Here is a 12,186-nt window from a genome sequence, read left to right on the forward strand (position 1 = left end):
GGAGGGACGGAGCGCCTCCTCCCCACCGCGAATCACACCTGTGAAAAGGTAAGTGACTTTTGTACATCCCTACTTATACTGAGTCAGAACATTGGTCTATCTAGCCCAGTATTGCTGACACTAGGTGGCAGCAGGTCTCCAGGAGGTCCACAGCACCTGATAACTGACTTCATGGCCTTATTAGCGCATTCCTTTACAGAAACATTTTATCCATGTATTTCTGTCTTCTTACTCACGTGCTTATCTTTCTCCAAAAGTATTGCAAAGACACTTTCCAATGGTTTTTCTGTCCTAAAATGCTGGAGGGCTCACCCTGATTTTAAATCCTAGATTGGCTGCAGATGAAATGTACATAAATACATATTTCAGCATGACTCTTATGTTCTTATGATGCTTGAGGAATTTGTTTGATCCACATTTCAAAGTGAACCGACCTGATCCACACCTCCCAGACTAGTAAAGTGCATGTTGGAGTGTAGTTATCCTTTGGATGTTGCACTTCTCCGACATTTGTAATGCGGATCTTGGTAAGTGGCTCCATCAGGGCAGAAGTCCAGGGCCCCCATCAGCAAAACTAGCAGGAGGATCCAAAATGCAGCAGCACTGGCTTACTGCATCTTGAAGTATGTAAAGCAAGACATGTTCCCAGCTAAAGAGGGCTTCTCTGTAAGACCATTAAGTCCAGAATCTGTACTTACCTCAAACAACGTATCCAAATGTGTATCTTTTTTAAAGCATATTTTAGGATAAAATACATGGGGAGAGCAATCCCATGTTCCTGGGAAAGCATCCCAGGGAAAATGGGATTCTTCCAAGTCCCCCCTCTCCCCTCCCATCCAAGACTGTAGACACTGCTATAACCTTGCAAGGGGGACTCTGGAATCCAATCCCTTCCCTTGATGCCTCCCTCTAGAAAGAATCACGCTGGCTGCTTTCCAAGGTCACAAAAGCTGCCATGGAGGTCCTCGGAGAGGTCAAAAGGGGGGCATTCTGGTGGGCAGAGCAGGGAAGGAAGAGAAGCAGCCTGTCCTGCATTGGCTGCAGCAAAGTCTGAGTGAAGGGGCTGACCAAGAAGCAAAGTAATGAAGCAGGCAAAGGTTCTATCACACAGGTTTCAGTCCAATGGGTTCAGGCTAAGACAGGAGTTGTCAAGATAGGAGGCAAAGGTTAAAATACAATTAGGCAGTCAGATACGTTACACAGTCCAGAACAGAGTCAAGAGGGAGCCCAAGGATCAGTAGCACAGAGCATCAATCACAGGGCAAGGTTGGGAAAACAGGATCTAAGACAGTAGAAGCTGGCAAAGACATTGTTGCCAGCACTGGCTAGGCAGCCACTGAAGGCTTTTAACACTAAAGCCTGCTGAGCCCCACCCAGGACTCAGCTGCAGTACATTAGAGCTCTCTGGTCAGAGCCCTACTGGTGAGTATTTATTTATTTATTTATTTATTTATATCATTTCTTGGGCCCCTTCCAGGGCAGAAGCCCTTCCAAGGAGGCTTACAGCAGTAAAATACACAAAAACAGTTAAAATAGTAAAAGAAGTCACTTTCTCCTGAGGACTCCTTCTTTGCAAGCAAGCACTCCTTCTCGCAGGAGCCCTACTGGCCTGTCACCTGATGCTCCTGGGGGCCAAGGGTTGCTCAGCCTCTGCCTCAGAGGCAGAGTCCCCTCTCCCTGACAAGGATGGGCCTGCAGCCATCTCCCCGGAGGGCCCAGGCACCACTCCTGGTCTGGTGGCGGTGACTGATCTGAGGTGCCCTTGGTTTCTGGGAGCTCCAACTCCAGCTCTGAGGAGGATTCCTCTAGTGGGGGCATGACAAGGCCAGGATATGAAGAATCCTATGGCCTGCCCAGCTCCAGCCCCTCCCCCACCACTCAGAGGCCTGTCTGGGGGGGGGAGGAGGACGAGGATGCAAATATTGCCTCTATCTCTCCTCCTGCCTTGCCAGCAACAGCCCAGCAGGGCACTGGATACTTAGAAGCCTCTGAGATCGGAGGCTTCCATCTAACAGAGGCACCTGCAACTCTAGGACTGTGCCTTTAGAAATGAACAAATGTGAACCTGACACAGACTGGAAACTGACAGATCCATCCATCCCTAGTTGCAAGTGGCCCTCAAAGACTTACACCAACTAAGGCAGCTTCAAGCTCTGCTCTACCTGATACTGGAAAAACAAATCTGTACTTCTCTAGCAGTGCAACAGATATCTATGCAGGGAGACAAATGGCAAGTAGGGAAATGCCTCTGGGTGAGTATGGAAAAAAACTAAGGCTGCAATCTGATATACACTTCCTTGGAAGTAAGCCCATTCGACTCAGGGGCATTTACTTTTGAGTAGATGTGCATATGATTGTTCTGTTAAGCAAGCCAACAAACAAGCTTGCTCACTCTGAGGGAGGCTCTCACAGAAATGATCAAAGTATTGGGGGACACAACAGACAGAGAAGAAAAGCAGATGTAGTCTGTTTTGTAACATTTGGCTCCTCCTGGTCATGTTACATTTACCTCAGGATAGCCAGCTTGAAACTGAATGAGCCCACAGATCACTCAGGAGATTACCACTATCAGTATTGACACCTGGTAGACCCTAATTGCATGTTTAAGATTTTGCATTATGAGGGATGTATTAAGAAGGGCTCATGACTTTCGCTTTATATAATTCAGACCAGAAAAAGAAGAATTTTTGTATTTCCACAAATGGCTGGAAGTCAACTCTGCAGCTACAAAGCTGTAGCTGAGCTTTTGGCTTAATATAAGCCAACAAGCTCAGCTACAGCTTAATATAGGGCACAACAAATAAAACAGGGCTCGCCATGCTCCAAGCCCACACACACAACGGAACTGCCCGATGAGCATAAAACCCATCAGCCTTGCCTCTCCCCGTTTGCTCCTTGATTCGTTGCTTCTGCCTCCTCTTCCTAAGCAGACTACTATGCCCCCTCCTCTTTCTTCCCTTTCAGCTGGGAAAGGCAACAAAGCACTTCATAGGTAGGTGCCTCAAATGTCCGCATCTGAAGATTGGAGTGGCTATGGCCCGACCTTCTTGCCCTGAGCCAATTCAGTCCTCAGATCAAAAAAGGTTTGCCATGCCTGCTTTAATTCTTACTATATAGCCCCCTTTTAATATCCTTATTTAATAGCTATTTCTGTTCCAAAATGTGCTTCATACCTTCATTCATAACTACCTCAGTTGAGCTTTTCCACATGAACTTTACAACTTGATTCTATTAGGTGGTCATGAGAGTGGTGGGTTGTTGTTTTTTTAAAGTGTAATTGCTTGCTACTTATGTTTAACACCAATCAGATCTCATCTTATGAAATCTATCTGATGAATTATACTTACAATATTATACTTTTCCCTTGTATTTTATGATTAACTGAATCTTACCTCATGTGCATTATGTGGTAAATTCTAACATCTTAAAAGTTCATTTTTAAAAATTCCCACTTACATTTTAAGATGAATCATATATTGTCTCATAAATATTATCTGAAGAACTATCCCTATAATCTTATAAAATAACCTATGTGGCTTATTTTTATGGATTTCTGCTGATGAATTACATTTAATTTTGGAGATGTGCACTGACCGCAAGTTTTGACTTGGGTCCTGATTTGGTGCTCCAGAAAATGGCCCGGTTTGGCTTGAGCTGATTTTGAGGCTGGCTTCTTCAATTCCGGTACCGAATCTGGACCAAGGTTTGGAAATATGAGACTTCATGCTTCCCATTCACTATCATGGGAAATAAAAAAAAATGTTTTTTTGATAACTTATTTTCTGTTTGTTGTCAGCATTTAAAGAAACAAAAGGAAAAGACGCTATTTTTTGAGACATGCTTACTGCCTTTCCAAAGCTGAATTGAACACTGTTTTTAGCAGCAACAATGACAACAACAAAAAGCAAGGTACAAATCAAATAAATAATAAATTGTGCATGAAGCCTTTTGAAGGGTCCCGCTTTGGTTCTAGTCACTTTGGAGGGAAGTCTGCTTTGCTTTGCGGAATCATCAGAAATGGTCCAAAAGGGCCCAGTTTGCCTCAGGCTTTGGACTTCAGGTGAATCTGATACATATCCCTACTTAATATGTTTTGCTTTTTTCCCTTTTTCCATTGCATTTCTATAAACAAATGTGTTATTTATGGAATATTTTGGATGCTTGATACATTCCATTAATAAGCTGAAGGCAGGAGTCCAACATACTTTGGGTGGTGTTCTGCTTGTGCTCAGAGGCTTTCACTTCTGCCTTCCATTTAGAACCCCCTGCACCCCCTCCCCCCCAAAAGGCCATGGTTAGGGGCCTCCAGAGTGGCCGAATTTTTAATTGTTGTAATTTTTTTAAAATGATATTTTTTAACATTGTTCTGGACTGTCTTTGATAGCAGTTGTAAGCTGTCTTGAGGATCCAACTGGCCATAAAAGTGGGATATAAATAGTAAGTGAATCACACTACATTTTTTAATGTATTTAATTCATTTAAAAGTGCTGTGTTCAATAGGTGCTTCTAAGTACAAACAAATGTTTGAAAAATTGAAAAAATGGGACTTATCTGCTCTAACACACCTCTTCCGTACATCTGAGTCCCTGTTTAAAATGCATGTCTTGTTACTGAGGGAGGGTGTTTTTTTTTTAAAAAAGGAAATGAACAAATCATAACCATATCTTCTTTCTTCCATTTATTTATCTTCTCTCCTGATACCATGATATACCATGTATAAAACTCCCACAACCCAGGTTATTGAAAATTACGCCTACTATGCTTGGGAATATTCCTTTTGCAGTGAAAAAGGAAGTAAATCTTCTCTGGCCGCTCCCCATGATAGCTTGTTTGTATTAAAACAATCCTATGGAGCGGAGAGATTTCTCCCTACCAGCACAATCCTGTTTATGGTTGTTTACTCAGAAGTGTTCAGTGAGGATTAGCCCATGTAAGTGTGCATAGGACTGCAACAACAGTACCAAAGAAAAATAATAAATGACTAGCTGTTTTCAAGGGACCCCCCTTTGTATTTTGATCCTGGATGCTATGGTGCTGCTGTTAGCTGTGCAAACAGTACTACAGTGACACCTAGTGACATAAACCAAGCAGTACAACTAATCTTTAGCATAGCAAAGGATGGCATCTCTTATGTGTCACATGCACCCAGAGGGGTGTTTTGGGTCCACCCCTGTGTTTATCCCCACAAATTGTTTTTTGAAACATCCTTTAGACCCAAAGTGCATGTTCCTTAAAAGATCAGTATTTGGCAATATATTATAAAACAGGCATGGGCCCACAATCTGGATTGGGACTGCAGCAGGGGGAAAGGGTTAAAAAAAAACCATACCCCCATGCTAAGTTCCCCATCCAGATTGGTACCCCTGAACTTACTGTAGAGTAAAGAAGAAAAACAATGTAGCTGCTTGCTATATCTTTAAGGGTGCAATCCTATGCAGATAAAAGTCCTACAACTCCCAGCATTCCCCAGCCAGCCATATAGTTAAAGAGAGGATGTAGTTAAAGAGAAGTGTATAGCTTAACCAAGCGAAGACAATCACACATATATTTCAAGTTTAACTCATTTAACTTTTTTTTATATACACAGCTTTTTAAAAATACTATATGCTGGTTTAATTTACATGCTAATTAAGTAATGTCTTTTAAAACTAGAGAACAACCCCTATAGAACAAGTGTAGGAGTTAGCCGTATGAACTTAGTGCTTGGCAGGCAGCTAAATGACACTTGGTTTACCACCTGATCCAGATTTTCCACATGACATCTGACAAAACCTGGGTTTCTCAGCCAGTATAAGCTTCCTAACCCAAGGATTCAAAGTCCTTACACAATATGTTACACAATAACATGAGGGGGAAAATAAAAGATACAATGTATCAAATTAAAATGCCAAAAATAAATACAGTCTGAAATTTGACCCACACCATTAAATGCATCACCTGATGCACCTGAATGCATCACCCCAAATGCTCACATGAATAATACTGATGCTACTTGGAACCAGAAAGGTAGAAGAAAGGATGACACACACAACATTCTGTGGGGGGAGTTCCAAAGCCTGAATGTCACCACTGAGAAGCTCCTGTCTCTAGTTGCCGTCTGCCTAACTTTGATGGCACTGGGTAACTGGAGTAAGGCCACAACTGGCAATTATAGCATATGGGGAGGTTGATATGAGAAAAGGCAGCCCTTTGGCTATCCAGACCATTTAGGGATTTAGTTAATACCAGCAGTTTGAATTGAGTGCAGAGAGAAAAGTCTAGAGGCCAGCTCTTTAAGCATATGGAGTTAGTATTGTTCACAGATGGGTGAGTGGCAGTCAATAACCTGATCACCTCATTGTGAACCAGTTGTCGTCTCCAAGCATTTTTCAAAGGCAGTCTCATGTAGAGTGCACAATCTAACCTGGATGTTACAAAGCTTGGGCAATGGCAGCAAGATAAGTGGGCTCAAAAGTGAGTTCTAGCCCAAGTTCAGTCAGATTCCTCCTGAGTTCTCCTTCACTGACTAGGTATCATCCCTGCTGCTGCATTATCCCAAGCTCCCTTGAGTACTAGCTCCCTAGTATACATCTTGTCAGGAAAGCGTTCTTAGGAGTAACCATGTCAACTGCAGCATTCCCCTACCCCACAGCTCAGTTGGGGCTTCAACAGGAGTGAGAAGCATATTAGCAGAAAATTATCCAAGCACCATCAGGAAACCATCAAGGCCCTCTGGGAGCAAACCAACCTAAATGGGCCTCCACCCCTGCAGAGATGTGAAGCTCCTGTGAGTCTAAACCAGCCTTCTCAAACATGGCACCTTCCAGGTGTCTTGGACTGCAACTCCCAGCACTCCTGACCATTGACCATGCTGGCTGGCAATGATGCGAGTTAAAGTCCAAAATATCTGGAAGGCACCAGGTTGGGGAAGGCTGGTCTAAACCTTACCTAGTAGCCATTTGTCCATGAGAAGGAGACTGTTGACATGTGTCCCACCCTCAGCTCACTGGCATCTAAGCCAGTAGGGAAAAACAAAATGAAGCATATGTCTGGTCATGCGAGTAGGGCCCAAAGTACCCTGGTATCATCCCATGGTTTTCATGGGGCTATAAATTCCTGAGCCACAGCTGACAAAGAGGCCTCAGCAGGCATGTTGAAGTAACCGAGTACCAAAATCTTGGGAAGCCAAGACTATCTCTGCCAGCTGAGGCAGGGAGTCAACTGAGCACTTGGATGGACAGGACAATGACCGAATCTCTATCCTGTCTCTCTCTCTCTCTGTCTGTTAGCCTCCAGTCATCCCTCTCCTGTGGCAGCTGAGACCACAGGGCATGAGGAAATGAGATGGGTAGTTCACTCCACTGCTGGACAGCACATGCAAGCCAGGCCTGCCCTGGACATTTCAACACTCCCCCACCTAAGTTCCACAGGATTTCAGGCCAGTCTGCTTCCTTCTCTGCCCCCCTACAAGAGAGCACAACTACACACACACACACACACACACACACACACACCCCAGCTAGGCTGCTCTGATCACACTGGTCAGTGCCGGCCCTACCATTAAGCAGAGTGAGGCAGTGGCCTCAGGCAGCAGATGCTGGGAGGTGGCAGCAAGATCCTGGAGGAGAAAGCTGTGGGCCATGCAGCCTGCCCTTCACCCCCTACGCTAGCCTGCTGCCTTCAGGTGTGGTGGAAGGTGCTGCTGTCCCATTCCCAGTGTTGAAGAAAGATTCAACTACCAGCCCATTTAGCTGTTATATGTGGAGTGGGAGGGGGCCCATCTTGTTCTTTGCCTCAGGCAGCAAAATGTCTTGAGCCAGCCCTGATACTGGTGCCAAGTGGGAGGGGTGAAGAATGACCAGGGATGTCACATGCACAATCTGACACCAATCCGTAACAGGGATGCTTTCATGTCCCTCCCTACTCCTATCAAAACAAAGGAATGACTACCAATCCAAGATATGGAGGGGAAAAAAGGAGGAATTGGATGGATGGTGGGGTTGGATAGAGGCAGCTGTACACTATGTACAAGGCTCAGACTCTCCCCAATACAGCTATGGGCCAGATGAAATCAAGCTGCTGGCTGGACCTGGCCCATGGGCCATGGGGTCCCCAGCCATGTGTTAGACCACAGCAACATTCTTCTTTTTTCCTTCCATCTTACAGGAGTTTTCAAGGATTAGTACCTCACAAAAAATCAGCAACATCTTGCAGTCTACTGGAGTTATTTAAGAACCTTGATATACTCCAGAATTATATGGTCTTTTTTTCACCCCCTGTCTGTTAGAATATACAAGATGTCAAATAATTCGACTCCTTGATCTAAGCCAAGATTTATGAATGCATACTGAGAAATAATGGGAATTATTTTGCCGATGGATGATCTTCCAGTGTCAGGGATAATGTGTGACCATAGCTAATCTTATGGAAACTCACTCTGTGATTAGATTGTTTCCCTATAGAACCATAACATAATTTCACCTGCTCATTCAGGGTCTGTGTGGGAGAGATGATTTATTTCCAAAGTTACTGACTTGAGGACAGGCTGTCGAGGATAAAATGAAATATCATTCCCAAAATTCTGTTGCAGATGTTGTTACTGGCTGTGAACCATGTTATTGTTAGAACCCGAAGAGCTTCACTCCATCAGGTGTTAAAGAACTTCTAGACCTCACATTGCATATTACTGAACTGGAAATATTAACTGCTGTCCTTTGGAAACACGGTATTTTACTAAACCAAGTAATGTTAGTATTTGGTGAAGATGGAGTTTAACAGGAACATAGGAAGCTGCCTTATACTGAGTCAGACCCTGGGCCTGTCTCACCCGGTATTGTCAACAATGACTGGCAGCAATGGCTCTCCAGGGTTTCAGGCAAGTTTCTTTGCTTGCCCTAACTGGAGAAACTGGGGATTGAACCCAGGAACTTCTGCATGCAAAGCAGGCGCTCTTTCACACTGAGCTATGGCCCCTCTCACTGAGCCCATCCAGTAGTCCAGCCCATCTGGAGGGCACCAGGTTGGGAAGGCTGAGTTAGGTTATACAACCAGGAAAGTAAAAACAGACAAATCCAACCCTCCCTCACACACACACACCACCGCTGATTGGTTTGGTGATTGTAGCTCAACAGCCACCTCCCCTGAAGAAGCAGCACATCTGTGGCGGGTGCTTCTCCCTGGGGGTGGCTGTTGCGCCACCATCCAGGCACCTAGCGATGCTCCCTCTCACTGATCGTTGTGATGCCACGGCTAAATTACAGCACGCGGGCCCCTGACGTGCCTCGGCCTGGGCACCTGTGCTCTGTCTCGTGCGCGCTCTCTCACGCACATGCACGCTGTGTCCTGAGCCTAATCCGAATACATTTGTGTGCACTGATGCTATGCAAATTAATCATACTTGGAGAGCCCCTCATTATCAAGCCACTCAAGCACTTAAATTTTATTTTTCATTGTCTTTTTTTTTTTTAATCACACCCTCTTTTATGTGCCTGGTTGACCTTCAGCAGGCCGGATCTATTATTTGAAGCAGAGGTCTGCAAATGTAGCGGGTGTGTGGTGTGGTGCTTAGAGTGTTGGACCGGGACTTGGGAGATCTGGGTTCTAGACCCCACTCAGCCATGAGGCTCACTGGGTGACTTTGGGCCAGTCACCGACTCTCAGACTAACCTACCTCGCAGGGTGATTGTAAGGATAAAATGGAGAGCAGAATCATGTAAGCCACCTTGGGTTCCTTCCAAGAGGGAAAAAGGCAGGATGTGTATAATAGCAAGAAAGAGAGAGAGAGAGAGAGAGAGAGAGAGAGATGCAAATGGGTTGTTGAGGCACAGAATTTTCTGCGCAGCACCTTTTTTGAAGCTTGGATGGATACTGTGTTGTAGCCAAGAGGCTGGACCTGATAGACTTTTTTATCTTTCCACCCCTTTTCCTTTCTGCGACACTGTCCAACTTTTGCCTATCCATGTTTATTCATGATTTCTGAGCTCCTCTGTTCAAGCAGCTGTTACTGGGCCCTGTATTAATTCAGTTATCTGAGAAGGACATCAGGACATTGTGCATCTGTTTGCTGGACCGGTACAGTCCATTCCCAATCTGGCTAGACTGCTATGCTGCTTTTGCTAGAATTCTGTTTATTCCTCACCAAACAGTTGTCTCTTGGCTCCTGGTGTCAAAGGGCCAAACTGCACATTCCAATATTCATGCTTCTAACAAAACCTTGAATACAAGTGATCTAAATATGGCCATTTGATATATCATTATATTAAAATTTAGATCATTTTATTATGATACTTACTGTATCATTTTTTGTACTGTTGATTGTTTATATGGCATAGATCAGGACTGCAAACATTTTTCACCCAGGGGGCCAGATTCCATTTCAGAGAAACTTTGGGAGGCTGCATTCCAGTGATGGGTGGGGCCAAAGGCAAAGGGGGCAGGGCCAGAGATAAAAGGGGCAGGGCCTAAAATACCAGCATATGTTAGCTTAAAGCTCTTAGTGCCGATCACTAAGCCTTAGGAGAGGCATTTCAACCTTTTAGAATGGGGAAAAAGCTGCACAAAAGATGGGAAACTACCAACCAATCAGTGTTTAGGGCAAAGAGGGTGGGGCCATGTGGGGAACCCAGTGGAGGCTGGTGGCTCCAATTTGGTGGGGCTGTGATTTTAACCTGGGTTTTAGTCAGAACCAGCCAGGACTCTAAAGGAGCTATCCAAGGAGCTATCCTGCCAAGCTATCATTTTGGGGATAGCGTTCAGGACCTCAGAGAGCTCCATTTGAATTCTGGCTGGTTCTGACTAAAACCCAGAATGGATTCACAGTCCAACTGAAATCAGACTCAGCAGCCTCCACTGGAGGAACCCCAGAGGGCTGGATTTGGCCCCCAAGCCTGAGGAACTACATTCCTGCTCTAGATTAAACCTAGCCTAAACCAAACCCCAACCTTAGGGGTACATCTCAGATCATGCATAGTGGTCACTAAAAACTCTACAATGTGAGCCTAACCATTTGTCATATGATTTACAACTATTCATGGTCTCCCTATGACAGAAAATGGAAGAAAAAGCACTCACTTCCAATGTCAGGCCGCAGCTTTTTATCATATTCCCTCAGCAACTTGTTTAGCAAGAGTGTCACGTCGGTGTCATGTGTTTTGGGAGACATTACCCATTTTTGGTTTGTTGTGAACTCTTCGAAGTCATCCTCTTCAACCTTTCTTGAACTACAATTGGAAAAGAAATAAATTATATGACAGTGAAACATGAATAAAAACTGAGCACACCTTCCTTTCCTCAGTAGTTCAGTGGGAAGCTTCTTGGTTATTTGTTTTTCCAATTTAATCTCTCTCTCTCTCTCTCTCTCTCTCTCTCTCCCTACTGCCACAGATGAAAGTCTAAATAGGGCACTCTAATGGAAAATAATTGCATAGTCTCATATCATTACTTCTCACTAGATCATGAATCTGGGCATAAATAAATGCCACTTTTCTTATATTTCATGTGATGCCTTATTTTAAGTAGCTTGCAATTTGCCATAGCAGCCCATGGTGGAGGTCCACCTTGCAGAACTCCCTGCTATGGCTTCTCTAACTCATACAGATTCATCTTCTGCTCAGGAAGAATATTAAAAAGTCAGATCTTTTAATGATTTCTTGATCACTTCACCTCATTTAAAACTATGATATATTCTCAGCATTTCAGTATTTCAGTATTTAATGCAGTCCAAGGGTATGAAATTAAGAATTAAGATATTGCATCTTGAAAAGGTTGGCCTTGATCTTAAGATAATTTAACTTGGGCCAAGTTCATGTAAGGATAGTTTCCTGCCCCTTTGCACTTACTGGGGCTGGGACCCCTAAAAGCCTCTCCAGAAAGCAAGAAGCTCTCCTCAACCATGTGGGATGGCACATGGGCACTGCTGGGGCAAGGAACTTTCCTTCCATGAACTTCCTTAAATTGTTTTATGATCCAAGCCAATATGGACTGCTGTATTCCCATAAAGATTCCAGTCCCAGAAACTAAATAAGATAGTTAGAACGCATTCCTAAGCACACATTCTTGGGAGTAAGTCCCAACTGAACACTCTGGAACTCACTTCTGAATAGGGATGTGTGAGAAAAAAATTCAGTTCATTTTTGACCAGAATTTTCTCAGTTCACTTTTCCTGGAACCAAACACAGACCTGAAAACAACTGTGGTCAAAGTCCTTAG

General features: G+C 44.2%; 1 protein-coding gene across 1 annotated transcript in view; it reads right to left on the reverse strand.

Annotated features, from left to right (window-relative positions):
- Nucleotides 1-11,239, reverse strand: part of GABRG3 (gamma-aminobutyric acid type A receptor subunit gamma3) — a 420,232-nt gene extending 408,993 nt beyond the window's left edge. The window contains exon 1 of the mRNA XM_084845522.1: nucleotides 11,050-11,239. Coding sequence (XP_084701648.1) covers nucleotides 11,050-11,239 — 190 coding nt within the window. The remainder of the gene's footprint in view (nucleotides 1-11,049) is intronic.
- Between the last annotated feature and the right edge of the window lie 947 nt (nucleotides 11,240-12,186).

This window comes from Heloderma suspectum, chromosome 3, assembly GCF_057233095.1.
Source record: "Heloderma suspectum isolate Gila_16-S chromosome 3, 16-S_ref, whole genome shotgun sequence".
Classification (NCBI taxonomy): Eukaryota; Metazoa; Chordata; class Lepidosauria; order Squamata; family Helodermatidae; genus Heloderma; species Heloderma suspectum.